This window comes from Octopus sinensis, linkage group LG19 (assembly GCF_006345805.1).
Source record: "Octopus sinensis linkage group LG19, ASM634580v1, whole genome shotgun sequence".
NCBI lineage: Eukaryota > Metazoa > Mollusca > Cephalopoda > Octopoda > Octopodidae > Octopus > Octopus sinensis.
The window spans coordinates 49,041,812-49,069,563 of record NC_043015.1 but is presented as its reverse complement, the minus strand read 5'-3'; the positions used below and the strand labels follow the sequence as shown (position 1 = coordinate 49,069,563).

General features: G+C 39.0%; 1 protein-coding gene across 4 annotated transcripts in view; it reads left to right on the top strand.

Annotated features, from left to right (window-relative positions):
* Positions 1-27,361, top strand: part of LOC115222105 (sex comb on midleg-like protein 2) — a 65,252-nt gene extending 37,891 nt beyond the window's left edge. For 2 of the 4 annotated variants that reach the window (XM_029792224.2, XM_029792222.2), the window contains 7 exons: positions 361-604; positions 11,074-11,322; positions 12,126-12,326; positions 17,429-17,611; positions 20,081-20,218; positions 23,211-23,347; positions 25,700-27,361. In XM_029792224.2, the coding sequence (XP_029648084.1) occupies positions 361-604; positions 11,074-11,322; positions 12,126-12,326; positions 17,429-17,611; positions 20,081-20,218; positions 23,211-23,347; positions 25,700-25,849 (1,302 nt within the window). In that variant the 3' untranslated portion in view covers positions 25,850-27,361. The remainder of the gene's footprint in view (positions 1-360; positions 605-11,073; positions 11,323-12,125; positions 12,327-17,428; positions 17,612-20,080; positions 20,219-23,210; positions 23,348-25,699) is intronic. The other 2 variants (XM_029792223.2, XM_029792225.2) reach the window with 2 other exon arrangements.
* Positions 27,362-27,752: the final 391 nt, after the last annotated feature.

The window sequence follows — 27,752 nt, the reverse complement described above, 5'->3', positions numbered from 1 at the left end:
CTGTGTTTATCCCCAAACGCTACTTGACAACTGGTGTTTGTGTGTTTATGTTCCTGTAACTTAGCAGTTTGGCAAAAGAGACTGATAGAATAAGTACCAAACCTTATAAAAAAAATAAGTACTGGGGGTTGATTTATCTGACTAAAACTCTTCGAGGCAGTGCCCCAACATGGCTACAGTCTAATGACGGAAAGAAGTAAAAGATAAAATGTGATAACGGCTCAGTAAAATTTGTTCCTTTAAAAACCAGAATTGATATTTTTCTGTTATGATTGAACACTCTTTCAGCTTGTAATTGTGAGTATCCTAGTGGTTTATAAATGTATTGTTAAAAATTTAAATTTTTTATTAAATTTTTAGGAGCCGCCTTCTCCACATTCAAATGACTTCAAGGTTGGAATGAAACTTGAAGCAGTTGATAGAAAGAACCCACAATTGATCTGTCCAGCGACGGTCGGTGCGGTGAGCAACGACCAGATATACATCACGTTTGATGGTTGGAGAGGAGCATTTGACTACTGGTGCCGTTTTGATTCCAGAGACATTTTCCCTGTCGGTTGGTGTGCCAAAAGTGGTCATCCGTTACAACCTCCTGGACAGAAAGGTAATTTTTCATTCATTCATTTCCTGCTTTGTACTGCTTCTTGTGGATTGTGCTGCATGATTTGATGAATCGAAATTGCATACGAAACAATTTGACTGCACACTTGTGCAGTGCCAGTCTTGTAATCAACTGCTATAATCTAATTTGTAATTACCATTCTACATTCATCAATTAGTAGCTGAATATTAATTTCTAACAAACACAAATTAAATTATCATTAAATTCCAATATAGTTTAACAAATATTTAATGAAAAAATAGTGGATTTTAAAATATATAAAAAAGACAATTTTTCAAATGAACTTTTGGTTAACAAATTTCTTGACTAACCAGCTGCTATGTTTTTATAGTATTAAAGTATGTGACTCTTAGTAATCTGAAAATAAATATATGATATTCATTTTACCAAGATTAAGTTTATGCTTTTAACCCAGAATAATTGTTTACATTTTTTATCTTCACTGGAGAAAGAACATTGTTGGAGAAGTATTTCCAATCACAACTTCAGTTATTTCATCTCGTTAGATTTCTCTAATTATTATAGAGGTTTTCCCCCTCCCCTGTGTGCTTAACATTTAATAATACGTTAACAGTGACTGCCCTTCTTTCTTTCACCCTTTAGCATTTAAACCGTCCATATCCGGCCAAAAATATTCTACCTGTTTTATGTTCAAACTAGCGATATCTGGTCTTTCACACCAACCCTACAATATCGTTTTAAAAATTAACAGCTACCTCATCAAAATCTCATAGCTATAAGATAATGCATGATTAGTTCAAAACAATGTGGGTAAAAAAGGATTAATTTTGGCAGAATAATGTGAACACTAAAGGGTTAAACCAGCCATATCCAACCCCAGATATTCTACCTGTTTTATGCTCAAACTGGCCAGATCCAGACTCTCACACCTACCCTACAATGTTAGATAAAGAAAAAGTTACAGCGACATCATTGAAATCTCAAATCTACAAGATAATATACGGTTGAGTCGAAACAATGTGAATGAATAAGAATTGCATTTGACAGAAGAATCTGAATGCTAAAGGATTTGTAGCACATGCCCAGAGAAGCTAAGAACAATAAAATGTAGGGCATCTGAAGGACGTGCTGATCTTACCGAGCACTTTTCTCTGTACTCACCATTTATGAAATCTTGTAGATCTTTCAGTAATAATGACAGATTTTCAAGTGTTACTGTCTCTTTTTAGTTTTGCTTAGAACTATGATTACGTTTAGTATCTGCAATGCGTAGCACCCACTTTCATCATTTAATGTAGCTCAAACAGAAATCATTCTGTGAATTCAGTAAAAGTAAGAAAAACCTTATCTCAAGAGCTGCTAGTTTAGCATTGATCATCATCATCATCGTCATCGTCGTTTAACGTCCGCTTTCCATGCTAGCATGGGTTGGACGAGTTGATTGAGGTCTGGTGAACCAGATGGCTGCACCAGCTCCAATCTGATCTGGCAGAGTTTCTACAGCTCGATGCCCTTCCTAATGCCAACCGCTCCGAGAATGTAGTGGGTGCTTTTATGTGCCACCAGCATGAGGGCCAGTTAGGCGGTACTGGTAACGGCCATGCTCAAATGGTGCTTTTTACGTGCCACCTGCACAGGAGCCAGTCCAGCAGCACTGGCAACGACCTCGCTCAAATGTTTTTTCACGTGCCACCAGCACTGAAACCAGTTTGTTGCTCTGGCAACGATCACGCTCAGATGGTGTTCTTAGCACTCCACTAGCACAGATGCCAGTCATCAAATTTGATTTCGATTTCACTTGCCTCAACAGGTCTTTGCAAGCAGAATTTAGTGTCCAATGAAGGAAAGGTATGCATAAGTGGGCTTGCTGAGTCTTCTCAAGCACAGCATATTTCCAAATGTCCCGGTCACTAGTCATTGCCTTGGTGAGGCCCACTGTTCGAAGGTCATGCTTCACCTCATCTCACAGGTTCCCTCAACTGCTAGGGTGTGACACGTTTTCACACAGCTATCCCCATCCATTGTCGCCACATGGCCATACCAGCACAGTTGTCTCTCTTGCACACCACATCTGATGCTTCTTAGGTCTAACTTTTCTTTCAAGGTACTTACACTCTGTTGAAGGCGCATGGCTCAGTGGTTAGAGTGTCGGGCTTATGATCATGCGGTTATGAGTTCGAATCCCGGACCAGGCTGCGTGTTGTGTTCTTGAGCAAGACACTGTATTTCCCGTTGCTCCAGTTCACTCAGCTGTTGAAATGAGTTGTGACGTCACAGGTGCCAAGCTGTATCTGCAGTTGCCTTTCCCTTGGATAACACTGGTGGCGTGGAGAGGGGAGGCCAGTATGTATGGGTAACTGCTGGTCTTCCATAAACAACCTTGCCTGGACTTGTGCCCAGGAGGGTAACTTTCTAGGTGCAATTCCACGGTCAGTCATGACCGAAGGGGGTCTCAACTTACACTCTGTCGAGTATGCACACTGACATTACACAACCATCAGAGCATACTGGCTTCATTTCTTGCGCTTGCAAGGTTACGCATGTCACAGCCCATGTTTCACTTCCATGTAGCATGGCTGTTTATACACATGCGTCATACAGTCTACCTTTTCCTCTGAATGAGAGGCCTTTTGTCACCAGCAGAGGTAAGAGCTCTCTGAACTTTGCCCAGGCTATTCTTATTCTAGCAGCTACACTTTCATCGCACCTTCACCCACTACTGACTTGGTCACCTAGGTAAAGGAACCTATCAACTACTTGTAGTTTTTCTCCCTGAAATGTGGCGGAAGTTGTTCTCTGCACATTTTCACTGTTTATTGCTCTTGAGCATCTGCCACATACAAAAACTATCTTCCCAGTTAGCCTTCCTTTGATATTGCTGCACCTCTTATGTGTCCATAGCTTACACTGAGTACATCTTATAGAGTTTAAACTTATAAAATAGTCTCTTTTACTTGTTTCAGTCATTTGACTGCGGCCATGCTGGAGCACCGCCTTTAATCAAGCAACTCGACCCTGGGACTTATTCTTTTGTAAGCCCAGTACTTATTCTATCGGTCTCTTTTGCCGAACCGCTACGTAACAGGGACATAAACACACCAGCATCGGTTGTCAAGCGATGTTGGGGGAACAAACACAGACACACAAACATATATACGATGGGCCACACAAATACACACACGCATATATATATATATATATATATATATATACATATATACGACGGGCTTCTTTCAGTTTCCGTCTACCAAATCCACTCACAAGGCTTTGGTTGACCCGAGGCTATAGTAGAAGACACTTGCCCAAGGTGCCACGAAGTGGGACTGAACCCGGAACCATGTGGTTGTTAAACAAGCTACTTACCACACAGCCACTCCTGCGCCTCCTTGAGATATATATTTCTTTTTACCTCACGGGGCGATGACGAGTGTCTGAGACCTTTGGCGATACGCTGTGATTGAGAAAACTCATCAAGCCAAGCGGAACTGTAGTCGTGGCCATTGTCAGTATCATATAAATGGCACCAGTGAAATTGAAGTTGTGGCCATTGCTGGTGTCATGTAAATGGCACCAATGAAAAGCACCCATTGCACTCCTGGAGTGGTTAACGTTAGGAAGGGCATCCAACTATAGAAACCAAACCAAACCAGACTGCAACCTGGTGCAACACTCCAACTTGCCAATTCCTGTCAGACTCTGTAACCCATGGCAGCATGGGAAGCGGACGTTAAATGATGATGTTGATGATGATGATGATGAATGTTTTAAAAACAATAATCATAATTAATTGGTAATTGGAATACAGGGCGGCGAGCTGGCAGAATCGTTAGCACGCCAGGCGAAATGCGTAGCTGTATTTCGTCAGCCGTTACGTTCTGAGTTCAAATTCCGCCGAGGTTGACTTTGCCATTCATCCTTTCGGGGTCGATTAAATAAGTACCAGTGGCACACTGGGGTCGATGTAATCGACTTAATCCGTTTGTCTGTCTTTGTTTGTTCCTTCTGTGTTTAGCCCCTTGTGGGTAGTAAATAGGTAATTGGAATATAGAAGATGCAATTTATTTAATCCAAAACTCGTGGCCTAGTGGTGAGGGTTTTACACTCCTGATCCTAAGATTGTGGTTTCAATTCCCAGATTGGGTGGTGCATTGTATTCTTGAGCAATACACTTCATTTCATATTGCTCCCATCCATTCATCTGTAAGTGAGTGACCTTGTGATGGACCAGCATCCTGTTTAGAGGGTAATGTTGTGATCTGTCACCATGGAAACTGGGCAACCAGCTGTGTTAGCCCTGGGGCTCAAGACAGTATTTATCTTTTTATCTTTTACTTGTTTCAGTCATTAGACTGTGGCCATGCTAGGGCACGATGTTGAAGAAGTTTTAGTCAAATGAATCGACTTTATTTTTCTTTTTTAAACCTGGTACTTATTCTATCAATCTCTTTTTGCTGAACTGCTAAGTTACAAGAATGTAAACACACCAACACTGGTTGCCAAGTGGTGGTGGGGGAACAAATACAGACACAAAAACACACACGTAGATATATACATATATGTGTGAATATATATATATATGACTGGCTTCTGTGTCGGTGGCACGTAAAAGCACCAACCGATCGTGGCCGCTGCCTGCCTCCCCTGGCACCTGTGCCAGTGGCACATAAAAAGCACCCACTACACTCACGGAGTGGTTGGCGTTAGGAAGGGCATCAAGCTGTAGAAACACTGCCAGATCAGACTGGAGCCTGGTGCAGCCTCCTGGCTTCCCAGTCCCCGGTCGAACCATCCAACCCATACAAGCATGGAAAACGGACATTAAACGATGATGATGATGATGATATATAAACTAGTTGTATACTGTCAACTTAATGTGACAGTCCCATGAAGGGAATCATACTACTGCTATTTAGCCCTAGGAAGCATCAACACTTCCTGTCGGCCTTGACACATTTCCCGGGTTCTTATGTTTACAAGGGGGAGATAAGCACCTCCACCCAGCTAAGCCTGCCACCAGAAACTAGTTTCTGAGTCTTTGCTCATCATCAGTCTGGAGTAGCATGGCCTGCTAGCTGGAGATGCTTGTCTAGCCTTTGCAAACATATAAGAATTCTAGTGAAATAAATCCACTGATTACAAAAATAGAAATAATGCATTTCTAAATATCTGAGAGAGATTTATGCAGTAGTGGTACGATAAAGTAGTTGTATACTGTCAACTTAATGTGACAGTCCCATGAAGGGAATCATACTACTGCTATTTAGCCCTAGGAAGCAGTAACGCTTTCTGTCGGCCATGCTACTCCAGTCTGATGACGAGCAAAGACTCGGAAACTAGTCTCTGGGTGCTGGCTTAGCTGGGTGGAGGTACTTATCTCCCCCTTGCAACATAAGGACACAGGAAATGTGTCAAGGCCAACAGGAAGCATTGCTGCTTCCTAGGGCTAAATAGCAGTGGTATGATTCTCTTCATGGGACTGTCACATTAAGTTGACAGTATACAACTACTTTATCGTACCACTACTGCATAAATCTCTCTGAGATATTTAGAAATATATTATTTCTATATATACATATAAATATAAATATGTGTATGTTCGGTATTTACAGTACAAATCATTGTATTCTTTGTTTTAGTAGCTATCGGTATCTTTTGCTGAACCGCTAAGTTACGGGAATGTAAACACACCAGCATCAGTTGTCATCGATGTTGTGGGGGACAAACACAGATGCACAAACATATACACACACACATATATATATATATATATATATATATATATACGACGGGCTTCTTTCAGTTTCCGTTTACCAAATTCACTCACAAGGCTTTGGTCAGTCCAAGGCTATAGTAGAAGACACTTGCCCAAGGTGCCAGAACCATGTGGTTGGTAAGCAAGCTACTTACCACACAGCCACTCCTGCGCCTATAAAAATCATTACAATTTGGAACAGTATTGTAATATATTTCAGATGGCAGACAAGTAATCAGGGTGTTTTTAGGTCGTAAAAGAAACCTAGAGTGAATACATGCACACGCACATCAATGTGTATGTCACACATGTGCTTGCATGCATGGTTATCAAATTTTTAAACTAGGAGGCTAAACATTATTTTTAAAAAATTATTTTCAAGTATTCTTAAAACCACATTCATACAGTAAAGAAGAATTGGGCATTAATTTGTTGATTAAGGATGCTCTTTGAGTCGAATTTTAAATATTTGAGTAGGTTTTGTTTAAAATAAAAATCAATTATTCTATATATGGCTGATTGATTGATTTGTGATAATTAAGAAACAGATGTTTATTGGATTGATCAATACATTTCTAATGAATATTTCTTAACCCTTTCGTTAACGTATTTATTTTTGAGATGCTCTGAGCTTCTTTCAATTATTTTAAATATAACAAAGAATTTAGTAAAATAATTTAGTTATCATTAAGCTAGTGTTAGGAACATAAATTGTGACTAATGTTTGGTGGAAGATTTTAAAACAAAACATTTGTACTACAGAGCCAGAGGTGGTTTCAGCCGGGTTGGTATCAAAAGGGTTAAGAATTATTTCTCTGTTATATAATTTAACCCTTTTGTTACAATATTTCTGTTGAGATTCTCTGTGTTACTTTCAATTAATTTTAAATATAATAAAGAATTTAGTAAAATAACTTAGTTATCATTAAGCTAGTGTTAGGAACATAACTTGTGACTAAGGTTTGGTGGAAAATTTTAATTCAAAACTTATGAAAACAAAACATTTGTACTACAGAGCCAAAGCCGGTTTCAGCCGGGTTGGTAATGAAAGGGTTAATCTATATTAAAATCTATGACCAACCAATAGATTGTAACATTATAACTTAAATTTCTTCAAATCTTCCTTATTTATATTTAATATGTGCCAAATAACTTTGTAAATCCTTTAATGATGAGATTAAGAATTTTATTGTCAATAAGAGTATCACAGGGCTTGTTTCTTTCAGTAAGTAGTCAGAAATGAGGCATAGTATTTATTCATTATCCCTCTTAATTCTTGGTTTTACCAGTTGATCTGTTGCTAATCCACTTTTTATCTCTTCTTCTTCTTCTGTTACTCAGACCTAACATATATCAAAATACTCTTTTCTAATAATAAATTCAGTTAAAACTTTGACATATCTCTTTATTTGTCTTAGTTCTCAGTCTTTTAGGAAAATATTTTGACATCTTTTTTTTTTCTTTTGCAATTAACTATCTAATAAAATTGTTACAGTTGATGGATGGTCCTTTCATAGAATATTAAAGTAACCCATTTAAAATTCAGTAACTATTTGAGTAATTAAGGAAAGAGGGAAAGAATTTCATTAAAAAAAACTGTAAATTGGATTAATGTTATAATAATTTAACATTATGTAATGGAAAGTGGATTGGCTTTTTTTGATCTAATAATAATAATAGTAATTTGAAATTTAATTGTTTGACTTTTAAAACCCTCTCCTAACTAGTGTTGAATATAAAATAAATTTATTTCATTATTTAACAAATTTGTTACTCTGTTACTTAACCTCCTTGTTACCAAATTTCTGTTGAATTGACTTTTGCTTCAATTAATTTTGTAAATAACAAAGAATTTAGTAAAATAATTTTGTCGTTATTAATCTGGGTCCTGGAACATAAATTAACATGAAGTTCTGTCAAAAGGTTTTAATTTAAATCACTTTTAAACGAGATGTTTGTATGATAAAACTAGAAGTAGCCTCAAGCAGGTTCGTATTACAAGAGTTGTTTTGAATTGAAATCTCCAAACTTCATAAAATATATGAATTTAAAAAAAAAAAAACTTTATGGAATTTTAGAGGGTGTTCATTCACAATTTAAACTTCAAATTAATTTAATATTTTATTTCGTAGTTTAAATCTTGAGAGTAAAATTAACTCCTCTTTATTCCTCTCACAATTTTTTCATTTTTCATTTTTATTGAAATTTAAAATACATTTCTGAATTTAAATACATTTCTGTGTTCATCTGCTTTGTATATTCATTACTAATTTCAAGAAATGGTCTTAATTAAAAAAAACAACAAAAAAAAAAAACATTTTTTTATCTTTATTTTTCTTACTTTAAACTTCATCCTTTTAAATGCTATGAAAATTGTATATGACTGTGTTTTTTTTTTTTTTTTTCAATTTTTTTTTTTGTTACCTTTTAACCAATGGCCTGGCACTAGATAATATAATGAGACAGGAGTTAATTAATTAATTACTAACAGTTCTTAACTTGAGAGCAATAAACATTACAAAAGACTATATATACACACAAATACCTTTTAACTAAACATTTTCAAACTGTAACACTGGAGCAAATTCTTGTAGAGATTTTAATCCTTTACCTTCACCTAAAGCAGCTTCTCTTAGCAGTTCTGTTTCTACCAATATAAACTAAAATTACCATCTGTATTGTTTACTTGACTCTTGTCTTTTTATCTGCTCACTATACTAATAATATTCATTGTGTCAGTTTTGAAACCTTCTGTGATATCTGTTTTGGTCCATTTATGTAGCAAAATATTTATTATTATTATTATATTATTATTATTATTATTATTATATTATTATTATTATTATTATTATTATTATCCTTGTTTATATGGTTGTTTATGCACTTTATACAATGCATGCCTGATCAGATTTGGTTATAAACTTATCTAAAACTAGTTTACATGTCATTTGGAAGGTGTGAAAAAGCCATTTACTTAGCACATTTGATTTTCAGTTTATATTATTATTTATTTATTAATTTTTTTTTTTTCCTTTCTACAAGCTGTGTTAAAATATGTTAGTTTTTAGCCTAGCTTTGGAGTTCTTGAGCATGCTGGAGTTGATTACCTGTTATTTACAGTACTTACCCACTTTCAAATTGCTCCACGCGATCATTTACACATTTTTATACCACAAAAAAAAAAAAGACAAAAAACCCCCCAAAAAACAAAAAAAAACAAAACAAACATTTGTTTTAACCCTTTTCATGTTTAGAGCTGCCAGTAATCCGTTCATATCTTCTTACTACTAATACAGTGCAATAGAATATACTGCCTTACTGAAACTGGTTCAGACCTCGATTAAACTAACCATTATTTTTACCACTACCAACCACTTTGATGCCTTGTCTCAGTTCTTTTACAAAAACAAGGAAAATTAATAGCAAAAGTGTTAAAAAAAATGTTTGCCTTTAAAAGAGGTTTGAACCACTTTGAATAAAGCAGTTAAAAATTGATATGTATATAAGTAACAAGTGAAAACTGAAGTGGCTACGGGCTGTGAGACACGAGAAAATTAAAAGCCAATATATCTTATTTTTTCTCAATCCTAATTCTGTACAGCCTTCATAGCTGACTCTATCTATACACAATAGCATTTCCATAACCCCTCCGCCTTTTTATATATATGTGTATATATACATATATACTTAACTACAGGATGCCATGTCCTCTAGACTTCAAATGCAGGAAATTACTAATTGGTTTTATTCTACATTTTTTGATACCTCTGTCGGTCTGAAACGCAATTCTTGAAAAGGTGAATCACCTTTCGTAGTCGGTCCCTAAAACCTATTTTTCTCACTATCATCCCTGTCAGTGATGATGTGTTTAGAAACCCTGGCATCTATTTACATTTGGGGATTTTTTCCCCCCATCTCTTTCTGCCTACTAGTTTTCATGCATTTACCCAGCAGTGAAGTACTTTACTCCCTTACAATTTCACCATGATTTAGAAAAATGTTCCCTTTCACCCTTTCTAGGATCTTCGAATCCGCTTACCATAAATACATATCATTTAGAATCTTCTACAGACCTTTCACGCACAATTATTCCGGTTTTCTTATGAATAATCCTGTTTTTAATAATTGTATTAACCGTGTAAAAAGAATTAATAATTTATAACTCCCAAAATTATTTTATTTTGAATTTGCTTGTTGAATTCTTTGAGTGAATATATTCTTTTGAGTTTTAGTTTTTGCCTCATTTTAAGAATTTTTGTGATATCTATTTTAAAAAATGTTTAAAATAGAAATAGCAAGATAAGGGGGGGGATCATTAAATTCGCCTAAATGATATTTAATTCTTATATTTTTGTAATATTTAAGTAATATTTTAAAAGTAAAAATTTGTAAGTAGTCTTCTGCATATATCAAACTATGTATACTAGCTTAAAAAGAAAACAACATCACAACTAAGTCTTACAATCCCTTTGTTTTTAAGCTGAAATTATTTCTATTTGTAAACTTTTAGTTTTCCTTTAATCATTGATAATCTCTGTAATAATCTCTCTATATAATCTCTATAATAATGCTGCTTTAATTGGTAGCATATAATAATTAAGTGTGCCAGGCCCTTTCAAAACAGTTTCTTAAACCTTTCGTAAAAAAAAAAAAAAAAGACTAATAATAATAATAATAATGATAATTCTGAAGTCATGTGCCGAGTAGCTCACTGTGGTTGATCATTTCTGACTCATAGGCACGTCGCAGTACAAATTGAACAAGGTGATAAAGCACCAACCCATGGTGCTGAACCTGCCGGCTCCTGGAGCATCATCGGCCAGTCAAGTGACCACCCCAGCCACAGGCCCTGGGGGTGGGGGGCAGTCGCGCTCATCTATTGCCAGTCCCTCCAGCCCTGACCGACAGCTCTCCCCACGAGAAGCCCATTCCCCGGTAGTCATGATTACAGAACCAGATACAAGTTCTACACATAGCAGCACCACAGGTCAGTAAATCCTCTTCAGTTCTTAGCACCTGTTGACACCCCCCATCATTGGATTTAAGACCATTCCAATTGGACTTCTGTAAAGCTGTGCTTCCTTGTTATATCCATTCCACCCATATTGCTCACACTTTCACTGATGTAAATGGCGAGTAACTTCTAACTCCTTCAACACAATTTGATTCTTTATTAACATTTAATTAACTTTTTCAATAGTGAAACGAGCAGATTTCATCTGTAACACTACTATTCAAAAAGTTAATTCTTGTATGCTCAAGAAATTCCAAATTTGAGTTTTAGTTGACATTATAAAATCAGTATAATTGATCTTTTTTTTTTTTCTTCTTTTCCCCCCCTCAGTGTTTTCTGTAAATACCTCATTTAATTTTCTGTCTTTTTTTTTTTTCCTCTTTCTCTCTCTGGCTTAATTTATTAAATTCATTATCAAGATTGTTTTCTCGTCCAAACTCACTCCAAAATATATTGATTATAAAACAATATTGTATGTAATCGACTTTTAAATGTTTAGTTGAATATTTTGATATTTTTCCTTAAACTGAAACTATTCAGTCTTACCATTCCTCCTAGCATTTAGCTTTATGCCAAAATGATATATCTGGTAAACATTAACAAAAACCAAATTGCATTTATTCGTTATTTCTGTAAATTTAATAACTCATTTAATAAAAAATTTATTTTCTTCACTAAGAATATATATCTGTTTACTTCCCAAATTTCTAAACAGCCTGCTTGTTTTGAAGCTCAAATACATGTCTCTGATCAATGGGTTGTTTTATTTCTTGTAGTGTGTGTCTATATCAACCGTTCATGTAATCCTGGAAGTTACTTGAATCCTCGTAAGGTACAGCAGCTTCCTTTGCATTATGGACCGGGCACATTGCATAGAGTTTTACGGGAAGTGGCCCAGGGCTGCATTGAATGTGGAAACCACGAACAAACAGTCTTCAATCTTTTGAAGGATGGAACTAGTAAAATTATTGTTACAGGTAAACTTTTAATATTATTTCTAATATTATTCATCATCATCGTTTAGCGTCCGCTTTCCATGTTAGCATGGGTTGGACGGTTCAACTGGGGTCTGGGAAGCCAGAAGGCTGCACCAGGCCCAGTCTGATCGGGCAATGTTTCTATGGCTGGATGCCCTTCCTAATGCCAACCACTCCGTGAGTGTAGTGGGTGCTTTTACGTGCCACCGGCAGAGGTGCCAGACGAGGCTGGCAAGCGGCCACGACCGGATGGTGCTTTTTACGTGCCACCGGCACGGGGGCCAGGCGAGGCTGGCAAAGGCCATTCAGGGCGATTATTATTATTATTATTATTATTATTATTATTATTATTATTATTATTATTATTACTAACCATAACCCTATTTCTACTGAAATACACTGCCTTCATCTCAATTAACTGTGAAAATGATGAAAAATTTACTAAAATAATTTTTTGTTATTAACTCTTTAGTCAGATCATGCCCAAATATCCTACTTGTTTTATATCTAAACTGACCAGACCTAGCCTCTTGTTCTAAAAACACAAATACATCATTAAAATCTCAAAGCTATAAGATCTGAGACCCCCTTTGGTCATGACTGACCATGGTAATGCACCTAGAAAGTTACCCTCCCAGGCACAAGTCCGGGGAAGGTTGTTTATGGAAGACCAGCAGTTGCTCATGCATACCAGTTTCCCCTCTCCATACCACCAGTGTTATCCACGGACATATAGCATAATGATTAAGAGCTTGGGCTACTAACCTCAAGACTGCGAGTTCAATTCCAGGCAGTTCCTTGAATAAATAATGATAACAACAACATCATCAAAAATAATACCTTAAGAATGAGAACCCAGGGTTGGGTTCAAAATTCTACCTGGACACCTGATGAAGGCTGGAGAGTAAATCAGCTGAAACATTGTGGCAACAACAAACAAGATGAGGACACATATCCATCCAATGTAAATAATGTAAAGAATTCCTCATCTCAAAAATATAGAACAGAACCGGGCACCATTCGAACGTGATCATTACCAACGTTGCCTTACTGGCACCTGTGCTGGTGGCATGTGTAAAAAGATTCAAGCGAGGTCGTTGCCAGTACCGCCTGACTGGCCCACGTGCCGGTGACATGTAAAAAGCACCCACTACACTCTCGGAGTGGTTGGCGTTAGGAAGGGCATCCAGCTGTAGAAACTCTGCTAAATCAAGATTGGAGCCTGGTGCAGCCATCTGGTTCGCCAGCCTTCAGTCAAAATCGTCCAACCCATGCTAGCATGGAAAGCGAACGTTAAACGATGATGATGATGATGAGAACCATTGTCTAATACTCTGAATTTCTTGAAATTCTTCTAAATGCTATTTGGATCTATGTGTATTGCATTTATTCATGTCTGATTGTTGGATATAGTTAACTAAATTCATTTAAAACCAAGTATTTTATTAATATCTGCCTGGATTTTTTAATCCCTTTTTTTTTCTTACTATATATATATATACATATATATATATATATGTACATAGGCACAGGATTGGCTGTGTGGTAAGTAGCTTGCTTACCAACCACATGGTTTGGGGGTTCAGTCCCACTGCGTGGCACCCACCTTGGACAAGTGTCTTCTACTATAACCATGGACCGACCAAAGCCTTTTGAGTGGATTTGGTAGATGGAAACTGAAAGAAGCCCGTCATATATATATATACTCGCCATGATAGATCGTTAGCCACTACACATATTTCTTTTCTCTCCTTGTTTCTCTCCTTGTTTTTTCTGTGTTCCTTTCTGTAGAAGAGCGTAGGCTCGAAACGTAAAAGACTTTTTCTATTCCTGAGCGTTATACTAATACATTTGTTTATTTTGTACACCACCTGTCTTCGTCTTGTGTTTTTTTCGTAAACTTTCTCTCTCTCTCTCTCTCTCTCTCTCTCTCTATATATATATAATATATATATATATATATTGATAAAAATGGTATGTTTGTGTATCTGTTTGTCCCCCCACCATTGCTTGACAACCGATGGTGTGTTTACTTCCCCGTAACCTAGCAGTTTAGCAAAAAGAGACCGATAGAATAAGTACTAGGCTTACAAAGAATAAGTCCTGGGGTCGATTTGTTTGACTAAAGGCGGTGCTCCAGCATGGTCGCAGCCAACTGACTGAACCAAATGAAAGAAAAAATAAGAATACATATATATATATATATATGGTCTTTAAAATATACATCTATTTGTATCATCTATGAATTGTATGTGAGAGACATTTAACTTTAGTTGTTGTGTGTAATAATGTCATTGTCTTGAGAACCAAACCATTTTAAAAGGGGTCTGCAATAGTTGCATGCATGTGAAAGGTTGGGATCTTTAAATTTTGTTTGCTCTCTCTAACCATTCTTTGGTGTAGCTCTGCATTTAACAACTCATTTTAACACCAACCCACCTGAAGTATTCACGTATAGTCATGACAATACAGAATCTGTGACACTCTCTCTTTTACTCTTTTACTTGTTTCAGTCATTTAACTGCAGCCATGCTGGAGCACCGCCTTTAGTCGAGCAAAGCCCAGTACTTATTCTATCAGTCTCTTTTGCCGAATCGCTAAGTGATAGGAACATAAACACACCAGCATCGGTTGTCAAGCACTGCTAGGGGGACAAACAGACACACAAACACACATATATATATACATATATACAACAGGCTTCTTTCAGTTTCCGTCTACCAAATCCACTCACAAGGCATTGGTCGGCCCGGGGCTATAGCAGTAGACACTTGCCCAAGGTGCCACGCAGTGGGACTGAACCCGGAACCATGTAGTTGGTTAGCAAGCTACTTACCACACAGCCACTCCTGCGCCTGGAATAAATTGCGTTCTAGTTTGGAATAAGTCCTGGGGCTGACCTACTTGATTAAAAAATAGTAGAAGCCTTAGAGTTGATATGATTGATTAAATGACAGTAAAGTCTGGGGCAGACATACTTGGCTAAAATACATTAAAGTCCTAGAGCTGATATGTTTGACTAAAAATCAATACTTCAACATGTTTGGAGTTAGTTCCTTGATGAAGGCAGTAAGAGAATTCCTCAAAGTAAGTGAATTAAAGAAATTGCTTCTATTTAAAATGCTTTGTTAGGGACAGAGTCATGAAAACGTGGTATTATTATTTTATTATCATCATAATCATCATCATCGTTTAACGTCCGCTTTCCATGCTAGCATAGGTTGGACAATTTGACTGAGGACTGGTGAACCAGATGGCTGCACCAGGCTCCAATCTTTCTACAGCTGGATGCCCTTCCTAACGCCAACTACTCCGAGAGTATCGTGGGTGCTCTTACGTCATCAGCGTACGACAATCACCGGTTTTCGATGAAAGGCATTGAAATTTAATATATCAACTGATATTGATAAGCATATTTCTCGTTCGTCATCAATCATATCAGCTTCATCAAAGATCCCTTAACTGATGCAGCCAGTTGTTAGGGTGCTACTCTAGATGCTTTCAAAAGCCAGATCTTACCACTAGTCTCTGTTCTCTGTCAGGCACAGCAAGTTTGCTGTGTTGTGACCTGTCCAGTCCTTGATCTTATCAAACCAGGATTTTTTTCTGTCTGCCTCTCTTTTCTGCCCTCCCTCAACTGTGCCCTGAAGAATGGCTTTCAACAGGGAGTTGTGGGGAGATACTTAACCGTACCTGGTAAGCTTTCATCCTTTTTCCTGTACAGGGAGTGGTCCCTGTCTACCAGCTGTCTGACAAAGCTGTTCATATTGTACTCTGTGTTTGTTTGTTCCTTCATGAGCCATGCCTGGCTCATAAGGGCCAGTTTCCCGGTTTCCTTGGCATATAGGTTCCCCACCTGGATGGGACGCCGGTCCGTCGCAGGTGAACTGCAAGATGCAGGGCGAAAGAGTCAGCAGAAGTTCACCATTACCTTCGAACCCACGATCCCTCGACTGCGAGTTCGCTGCTCTAACCACTAGGCCATGTGCCTCCACTGTGCTCTGTTTACAGGATGTGTAGTAGCCTTTTGAAGCACTTGTGCTTGAATGCTGGGATTGTGCACCAATGTCTACTCTGGCACAGTTCCTATAGCTGGATGCCCTTCCTACTCTCTCATACCTTTACATTTGATGAGGATGAGTTCTTGTAACAGGTGCCATGTAAATGGCATCTGTGGTGGTGCCCTGTAAAAAGCACCCGTGCTGGCACCATGTAAAACGCATCCAGTACACCCTGTAAAGGGGTTTATATTAGGAAGGGCATCCGGTTGTAGAAACCATACCAAAACAGACAATCAGAGCCTGGTGCAGCACTCCAGCTTACCAGCTCCTGTCAAACTGTCCAACTTATGCCAGCATAGAAAATAGACATTGAACAACAAGGATGATGAAAACAAATAAAACCGTGTAATATGTATTGATCTTATTTTTTATATTCCCTCGTCCAGCCTAATGCTTTTTATATCTATTTAGTTACTCTTTTACTTGTTTCAGTCATTTGACTGTGGCCATGCTGGAGCACTGCCTTTAGTTGATCGAGCAAATCGACCCAAGGACTTATTCTTTGTAAGCCTAGTACTTATTCTATCGGTCTCTTTTGCCGAACTCTAAGTTACGGGGATGTAAACACACCACCATCGGTTGTCAAGCAATGCTAGGGGGACAAACACAGACACACACACATATATATATACATATATACGACGGGCTTCTTTCAGTTTCCGTCTACCAAATCCACTCACAAGGCATTGGTCGGCCCGGGGCTATAGCAGAAGACACTTGCCCAAGATGCCACGCTGTGGGACTGAACCCGGCACCATGTGGTTGGTATATATATATACGACGGGCTTCTTTCAGTTTCCATCTACCAAATCCACTCACAAGGTTTTGTTCAGCCCAAGGCTATAGTAGAAGACATTTGCCCAAGTTGCCACACAGTGGGACTGAACCCGGAACCATTTGGTTGGTAAACAAGCTACTTACCACACAACCACTCCAACGCCTATAATTTCTAATTCAAAAGTGTTTTAATTTACTCCACAGTTTTCTATCATTATTTTTGTTTTGTTTTATTCATTTAAAAAATTTCTCTGAATTTTCCAGCAAATAATGGAAACAAAACTTACACCAAACGCCTCCCATCAGCATTCAAAATCTCTGATTTCTGGAGCTACTTAGAAGGTATGATGGAAGAGCTTGGCTGTTGCGAGAATTTCCTATCCAGCCAACCTTTAGAAGGTCGATGTTCAAAGTGCCTCAAAGTTAGCACTCATCGTATTAAAATAGGTATGGAACATTTTTATTCATTTATTTATTTTATCTAGTTTCAGCTCACAAGCTGTGGCCATGCTGGGGCACCGCTATCAATCTCACTCAAAATATCTTTGTTTCCCTTCAGATATGACTCCTGTTTTTTTTTTTTTTTTTTATCTAGTTTCAGCTCACGAGCTGTGGCCATGCTGGGGCGGTGGGGTTTTTTTTTTTTTTTTTCCAGGTTGTTCATATGCCAACAGTCCTTTTTCATTCAACCTTTAACCATTCATATAATTCTTGTTCATTAACTCTTTAGCATTTAAACCATCCACGACAGGCCCGAATATCCTGCCTGTTTTATCTTTAAGCTGACCAGATCTGGTCTCTCACACCTACCCTACAATGTCATTCTATAAGTAAACAGTCACATTGTGCGCATGTGCATAAAGAAGTGCACACAAAGTAGAGGGAACTTGTAGAAGAGGGTCACCCAGGAAAACACAGGACAAAGTATTTAAAGCCAATCTCAAAACGCTGAGCCTTATGAAGGAACTGAGAAAGGACCAAGATATTTGGTGCCTTACTGTAATCAAGAAGACTCACCCGCCCACCACAGCAGGATTGATATCCTAAAACCACCTTGGCAATTCTTGTTCATAAGGGGTTCTGCCTTGTTAACTTTTCTCCCTCACACCTACATTTCATCCACTAACACCCATCACTTTCACTTATCACCTGAGAGCAGAATAGGTACATACTACATCCCCTGGATTTCTCAGTTACCTTCCTTTCCCCTCCAGTTACTTTTCTTCCCCTGCAGACTGCCTCCACCATTCACCTCCTTTCTGCACCCTCTCTCTTCTCTCCCTCTGCTGCTCTCCATCAACTCCTCACTTACCTGCTAATCACCCTCAATGCCCTCATATATCTACTCTAACCCCTGCTCTTTGGCCTCTCCTCTATTTATCTCCATCATTTGCTACAGTCACTCCATCCTGCCCACCCACCCAGCCCAAGCCTCTATATCACCTCACCTATTCTCACCCCCCCCTCACCTCATGTACCTCGAGGGTATATCCCAACACATCATCTCTCTCACTGTCACTCTCTTTATCATACTCTCCAACTCACTCTCTTGGGGGTATCCATGTATCTACACTACAGCAAGGCACCTACTTGTGTCCCCTCTTATCCCTTAACCCTTTATCATTCAGATTTCTTTGTCAAATATAATTCTTATTTATTCACATTGTTTCGATTTAATTATGCATTATCTCATAGCTTCAAGATTTCAACGATGTGATTGTTTAATTTTTAGAATGACATTGTAGGGTAGGTACAAGAGGTCAGATCTGGTTGGCTTGAACATAAAACAGGTAGACCATTTGGACAGGATATGGCCGGTTTAAATGGCAAAGGGTTAAATCTCTCAACTGGCACCCAGCCACGCCATCTCATTACTACTCTCTTATCTCCCGGTCAATGTAGTCCCATTCTGAAGTCACACATTTTACCCAGCGTCATTTCCATTAATGGAAGCATTCCTGGAGCTCCTTTTTTTTGGATCGTGAGCAGCTGCCTCATCGCATTCTCTTGGATTTCTGTGGCATCTTGAAATCTTGTTCCTTTCAAGTGGGATTTGAATTTTGGAAAGGTTCTTGGCCATAATAACCTTCAAGCCATGCCTCTTTCCACACATGCACCCTCTCTCTCTGCTCCTCTTTCTCCCTGCCTCCCTCCCTCACACACATTTTCTCTGCCGTGGTCACTGATGGAACATCTGTGGTGTGCTGAGATGACCACACTCTACACACTTCACTTCTTATAAACACTTTATAAACAGCGGTCGTGTTCATTTTTAGTATTCTCGTTTGTGAGAGCAGTCAAGTTTATTTCAGATATTCTCATTTTAAAAATCATCTCTGGCTAATCATTGAGAAGACATTGGTGTTGCCTTGGCAGAGGTTTGTGCTCTCTGAGTGCTCTTGTTTTTTCTTATGTATCCGATCGTGGCCGTTTGCCAGCCTCGTCTGGCACCTCTGCCGGTGGCACGTAAAAAGCACCCACTACACTCACGGAGTGGTTGGCATTAGGAAGGGCATCCAGCCGTAGAAACATTGCCAGATCAGACTGGGCCTGGTGCAGTCGCAGTCTTCTGGCTTCCCAGACCCCAGTTGAACCGTCCAACCCATGCCAGCATGGAAAACGGATGCTAAACGATGATGATGATGATGATGACGATTGTCTGGAAATCTTTTGTTGCACACCTGTGACCTCTTCAGTGACTTTTCCCTCCATGTGTATCCTCTTGTTTTGTGTGGAAGCAGTGAGCGAGAATATGACACCATGTACAACAGAGTTTTAGGACAATCTGTGCCCTGCGGGTTTCCACCCTGCTGACTTTATCTCCTTTACCATAGCAACAACCCCAATACCTTTTGATCAGACCTCGGAGTTTACAAAATCCATGACATGCATTTTCTTTTGTATTTTTATGCATAGAAGAAGACAGTCCCGAACCTCGAGAGTCTCGTCATCACAAAGCTCCACGGCGCAGGTATTCCAATGAATCTATTGACAGTCAGAAAGGCATCCGCATGCACAAAATCCAAAGAAAAATGTCTGCTTATGAGGCTGAAGGTTAGTATCAACTGGTACAAAAAAAAAAAATATTTCTGTTGGGTTTTCTGAAACTATATATTTGTTCTTCATTTGTTTATTATTGTTCTTGTTACCTCCTCCTTAGTGACACCGGAGGTATTGTTTTCAGTTGCGTTTGTTTGTTTGTCCATGGACAGAGATATCTCAAGAACCGCTGGATGGATTCAGATGAAACGTTCAGGGATGTTTGGCCTCATGACTGGCACGAGCTGATTAGATTTTGGGATCGATCCAGTACCGGACAAGGATTTTGGATTATTTTTCCTGTTTCTTTACTGAATTTTTGGGAGCGGTCAAGTTCATTTTTAGTATTCTTGTTTAACCCTTTAGCATTTAAACTGGCCGTATCCAGCCCAAATATTCCACCTGTTTTATGTTTAGACCAGCAAGATCTGACCTCTCACATGTACCCTAAAATGTCATTCTAAAAACAATCAATCACATCATTGAAATCTCAAAGTTATGTGAATAACAATGTGAATAAATAAGCATTATTTTGATAGAATAATCTGAATACTAAAAGGTTAAGAGCAGTCAAGTTTGTTCATCTTCAACTATTGTTGTTTGATGAAAATACAAAAGATGAGGTTAATAGTTCAGAAAGTTCATGATACTTCTACTCTAGCAATAACTTAGCTAAATATACAATGTTATTATATTACATCTCAAGTGTTCAGTTAGATGTATGACTGCTACCGTTGTGTTTAGAGCTCAACATAGCTTATATTTCAGTCTGCTTCCAGTATAGTGGTTAAATAACTACTATACTTTGTAACATTACTAGTTATGAAATACAGAGCAAATGTAGGAAAAATTAAGATAAGCATGCGTTTATACTATTTAGCACTAACATCGGGATACCTGCCAGTCACCTATTCACCTACCAATCTGGTAGACACACTAGTCAAATTGACTACACCCTTGCCAGGAAACAGGAAAGATGGCTACTTATAAATGCTAAAACCTTCCAAGGTGAAGAATGCAACCCACAACATAGATTAGTAGTTAGTGACTTCAGGATCAGGGCTAAATAGATGCCCAGAAGACAACCAGCATGGGGAAGAAGGGTCTGGAAGCTTAACCCTTTAGCATTCAGATTACTCTGTCAAATGTAAAGCCTGTTTAATTACATTGTTTTTAATTAATTGTACAGCATCTTGTAACTCTGGGATATTGATGATGTCCCTGTTTATTTTTAGAATGGCTTTGTAGGGTAGGTGTGAGAGGTCAGAGCTGGCTGGTTTGAGCATAAAACAGGAAGACACTTTTGGCCTAATATGGCCGGTTTAAACACTAAAGGGTTAAGGATCCTGTGAATGGACAGATTTAGAGACGTATTACTCGAAGCTTTAATGAAATAGAAGGGGGATATAGCATCACATGACGTGGAAGACAACTGGAGGTTTCTACAGGACAACCTGTACTGAGGACAGCTATGTGAAAAAGTGTCACGCCCTAGCAGTTGAGGTAACCTGTGGAAGAGGTAGACTCAGGAAGACCTGGGATAAGGTGGTGAAGCATTACCTTCGAACATTGGGCCTCACTGAGGCAATAACAAGTGATAGAGACCCTTGGAGATATGCTGTGCTTGAGAAGACTTGGCAAGCCAAGTGAGACCATAAACCATGGCCTATGCCAGTGCTGTATAACCACTCCATTTAAGAGTACCCTTGAATCATTGGACAATAAACTACACTTGCAAAGACCTGTTGAGGCAAGTGAAATCATTGTCATGACTGATAACACTACCACCTGATTTGCACCCGTGCCAGGGCCGCTGACCAGCTCCCATGCTGGTGGCACGTAAAAAGCACTATTCGAGCATGATTGTTGCCAGCATTGCCTGAATGGCTTCCGTGCTGGTGGTACGTAAAAAGCACCATTTGAGTGTGGTTTGATGCCTGACTGGCTCTCGTGCTAGTGGCATGTAAAAGCATCTACTACACTGTCGGAGTGCTTGGTGTTAGGAAGGGCATCCAGCTGTAGAAACTTGGCCAAATCAGATTGGAGCCTAGGGCGGCCTTCTGACTCGCCAGCCCTCAGTCAGACCGTCCAACCCATGCCAGCATGGAAAGTGGACGTTAAACGACAACGATGATGATGATGATGATGATGTTCCTATATATGCTTCACAATGTTATTATGAAGAGTTACTGTGTTTGGTCTAACAAAATTGATCTTGGCCTTTTCTGTTTATGATAACCTTAATTGTGGTACTCTTATTTTCTGATCACAAATTTCTGTACATTATCTGCAAGGTTAATTGTGAAAGCTTATCAAAGTTCTACATAAGACTGTGCTCTATTTGTTTGATTTGGTTGTTTGGGGCCACTGGGAGTGTCACAGAAAAGAATTGCAAAATGGATTCTTCAAGCTGAGCCATCTGGCTGGAAACCTCGGGATAGACCAAGAACGAGGTGATTGGATTAATGTCCATAGTCTCAGTTGGTTGTGTTTGGGAATCCATCTAGAGAATCTAATGATGGTTGCTTCTGATAGGACCCTATGGAGGTGATGTCTGTGGACTCTACTCCCATGACCATCCCGGGAATAATGGGTGGAAATAATGGCTGGGTGGATGGATAATCTCATTCCAAAGACAAAATAATAATAATAAATGCGCTCTTTTAAAGCCTAGCCAGGCTCATGGGCCCGGTTTCTATGGCATATGTGTTCCCCAGCTGGACGGGATGCCAGTCCATCGCAGCGTTACTCATTTTTGCCAGCTGAGTGGACTGGAGCAACGTGAAATGATGTGTTTTGCTCAAGAACACAACGCGTCGCCCGGTCCAGGAATCGAAACCACAATCTTACAATCATGGTGCTGACACCCTAACCACTAAGCCACAACCAACACAATATCAGTATTACTTTGAATGTAATCCTTCAACCACTGCACTTCTAAATTCTATTGTTGCAAGTTTCTTTCCTTATATTGTATTAATTTCTTTATCATTTCTTCTAATTACAGCGAGCTCTACGACATCCGACCACAGACCTCACAAAGTCTCAACCGATCCCTCTGATTGGTCTATTGATGATGTAATCAATCACATTTGTGACACAGACCCAGCTCTCAAACCACACACAGAAATTTTCCGGAAACATGTAAGCTTAATCCTTTCTTTTCAAACTTCTCATCTTCATGAGATGGCAAAGGGCCTAAAGCTACCTATTTCTGTCTGTTCATATTTAAGTCCAAAATAAACGATAAAACGATAAATGTTGCCCTTTCCGAGCCTAGCCAGGCTCATGGGCCTGGTTTCTGTGGCGTATGTGTTCCCCCCCAGCTGGACGGGTCACCAGTCCATCGCAGCGTTGCTCAAGAAACAGAAAGGGAGAGTGAGAGAAAGTTGTGGCGAAAGTGTACAACAGGGGTCGCCACCACCCCCTGCCAGAGCCTCGTGGAGCTTTTAGGTGTTTTCGCCCAATAAACACACAAAGTCCGGTCTGGGAATCGAAACCGCGATCCTCCGACCGCAAGTCCGCTGCCCTAACCACTGGGCCATTGCGACTCCATAACACCATAAATCTTGTTATTATTACATTAACCCTTCAGCATTCAGATTACTCTATTAAATGTATTGCTTATTCATTCACATTCTTTTGAATTAACCATGCATTATCTCATAGCTTCAACATTTCGCTGATGTATTTCATTATTTTTAAAATGACATTGTTGGATAGATGTGAGAGGTCAAATCTGGCCAATTTGATGTTAGAAAAGGGAGAAAATTTGGGCTGGATATGGCTGTTTGAATGCTGAAGGATTAAGGATAACAAATTATTTCACTCAATAAACTTGCTGTACATTTGTCGATATTCATTTTTGTGAGAGAATTTCCTGTTTATGTTTATATTCTTTCACTTGTTTCAGTCGTTTGACTGTGGCCATGCTGGAGCACCGCCTTGAAGAGTTTTAGTTGAACAAATCGACCCTCCCCAGGCGTTATTTTTTAAGCCTAGCACTTATACTATCAGTCTCTTTTGCTGAACCACTAAGTTATGGGGATGTGAGTTCACCAACACCAGTTATCAAGCAGTGATGGGGGAACAAATAGACACAATGACACACACACACACACACATATATCCAGATTCAGTCCCACTGTGTGGCCCCTTGGGCAAGTGTCTTCTGCTCTAGCCTCAGGCCAATCAAAGCCTTGCGAGTGGATTTAGTAGATGAAAAACTGAAAGAAGCCCATTGTTGCAAATCGACCCCAGGACTTATTCTTTGTAAGCCTAGTACTTATTCTATCGGTCTCTTTTGCCAAACCGCTAAGTTACGGGGATGTAAGCACATCAGCATCAGTTGTCAAGCGATGTTGGGGGGACAAACACAGACACATAAACACACACACACATACATATATACAATGGGCTTCTTTCAGTTTCCATCTACCAAATCCACTCACAAGGCTTTGGTTGGCCCGACACTATAGAAGACACTTGCCCAAGGTGCCACGCAGTGGGACTGAACCTGGAACCATGTGGTTGGTTAGCAAGCTACTTACCACACAGCCACTCCTACGCCTATAGAATAATATTTCATCCTTATTTAACATCGGTTTTCATTGGTTTAATGGGGTTGGGTGGTTTGGCTGGCACTGGTGAACCAGAAAACTACAGCAAATTCTGACATCTGCTTTGGCACAGTTTCCATGGCTGAATGCCCTTCCTCGTGCCAACCACTTTAGAAAGTTTACTGGGTGGCTTTTTACATGTTACCAGTATCAGTGCGGTCACCAAGTAACTCAAAAGTTAAGACTCCGTAAGTGAGATGGGGAAGTAGTAAGGTGGTTTTCAGTGAAAAATGTAATAGGTGAGAGGTCCCTGGTTCACTCCTGGGTGTCCCCTCCAAACAATGGTGTCCCAGCATGATTGTAGCTCATGAGCTGAAACTTATGAAAAGAAAAAGAAAAAAAAATTGTGTATCTTGGTAGGCCTTGTTTTTTTTAATTAACATCGAAATCGATCAACATCAATGGAAATTGTAGCTGTGATACCAGTGCCGGTGGCACGTAAGAGAACCATCCGAACGTGGCCGTTGCCAGTGCCGCCCCGCCTGGCCTCCGTGTCGGTGGCACATAAAAAGCACCATCCGATTGTGGCCGTTGCCAGCCTCGTCTGGCCCCCGTGCCGGTGGCACGTAAAAGGCACCATCCGATTGTGGCCGTTTGCCAGCCTCGTCTGGCCCCCGTGCCGGTGGCACGTAAAAAGCACCATCCGATCATGGCCATTTGCCAGCCTCGTCTGGCACCTGTGCAGGTGGCACGTAAAAAGCACCCACTACACTCATGGAGTGGTAGGCGTTAGGAAGGGCATTCCCAGACCCCAGTTGAACCATCCAACCCATGCTAGCATGGAAAACAAAAGTTAAACGATGATGATGATTTTCTTTTGTCTCATTTTGTTGCTATTTTCATTGGTTTAATACCTGGTTTTGTTTGTTTCTTGTAGGAAATTGATGGTAAAGCCCTCCTGTTGCTCAACAGCGATATGATGATGAAATACTTGGGATTGAAACTAGGACCTGTTCTAAAGTTGTGTAACATTGTAGACAAGTTGCGAAACTCAACGGGAGCATCTGGAAGCAGTGGCCGAAAATGAAATGGTTTTTTTTGTTTTTGTTGTCTTTCATCTTCTCATTTCAGCTGGCTCTATCTTCCATTGTAGTGCCTCTTTTCTAAGCAACACTATTTTCTTGAATTATCAGCAATACTAACTACTTACCGACCCACAATTAATATAGAACGTGGATTGTCTGCATTTCACAATAATAATAATAATAATTATAGACGTGGATTGTCTACATTTCACACCAAGCCCACAACATCAGCTTTCTCAGCTTAGCCATTGAACTGATGCACAGAGGTTTCTCATAAATGCCAGGGAGAGGGTTTTTTAAGTGGTTTTTTTTTCTTAGTTTCATCAAAGACATACACACACACACACACACATGCAAGCACTCAGATACACATTAGCAAAGTCTGTCGACGACTCCATTCTATCATATTTGTCTTGTAGTAACAGCATGGTATATTTTGTTATCATTGTTATGAGGGCGGGATGGCGTCCCCCCTAAAATAACAGTGAAAAAATGATCCAGTTATCGTTTGGGTCAGTGTATTTGTTAAGAGCTAACTTCACCCACGACCACCACCAGTGAGGATCACTGAAGCTTATTGCTGTTTAAAAGCAATAACTAAGTGAATCGTCTGTGAAAACTGAACAGTTCTGAATTTTCTGCTCAACAGGCTATATTACTCAGTTGCACTGTGGCTCAGTAGGTTGTATTATTGAGTTCCGTCTATACTCAGCAGGTTGTACTACACATCTCTATACTCAGCAGGCTGTATTATTGAATCCCCTCAGTGTTCAGCTAGCTGTATTGCTCAATCACATCTATACTCAACAGGTTGTATTACTCAGTTATATCTGGACTCAGCAGGCTATATAATATTATTCAGTGACATCTATACTCAACTGCCTGCATTGCTTAGCTACTCAGCAGATTGTACTACTCAGCTGGCTGTGTTACTCAATGGCATCTATTCTACTCAGCAGGCTTTATTACTCAGTTACGTCTAGATTACTCTGCTATCTGTATTGTTGAGTTCCATCTGTGTTCAGCAACCTGCATTATTCAGTTACATCTATACCCAGCAGGTTATATATACCTCATTTACAAATTGACTCATCCAAAACAGGATTACAAATTATACATACATTCAGAGAGAGAAGTAAAATTCTATTGTTTCACTTAATTTTTTTATTCCAATTTACAACACCTGTCTATTAATTAACAGCAAATGAAACATTTATCAATTTGTAGATCTTTGTTTTTCCCCAATAAATCTGAATTATTTTTTAAATAACTGCTTCTTTTCTATTTCAAGTATTTGAATACTTCAATGAAGGTTTTTTTTTTTTTTTTTTTTACTTAGCTTTTCTCTAAGAAAGACGCTGTTCTTTAAATGTGAAGTATAGCAAGTTACTTGCCCTGCTGTATCTAATGTCCACAACACCTTTCATTAACCAATGCTCAACATTATTTTCTTGAGACTGAATAATCAAAGTCAGTCTTCAGAAATATTCTTCTTCTTCCAAAAGTATTGTTGATAGTGTTATGATGTCAACTAGTATGATGTCAACTAGTATGATGTCAACTAGTATGATGTCAACTAGTATGATGTCAACTAGTATGATGTCAACTAGTGCTTGTCTGCACATGTTTTTTGGCATCTTGAATGATAGTCAAATATGGTTTTGCACACACACACACACACACATGTCTATAATTTATTATTTAATTAGTGTGATTCAGTTCCTTGCGACTGTCTTACAAACCCAGAAAAAAGTTAAGCTCTATGGAAACGAGTCAAACTGTTATTAAATAACTCATGAAATGTGTGGAGTGTCACTTTGCTTGTCCACTTACATGTGTGTGTGTATGTGTGTATATATGTGTAAATATATATGTGTGTGTGTATGCAAATATATATATATATAT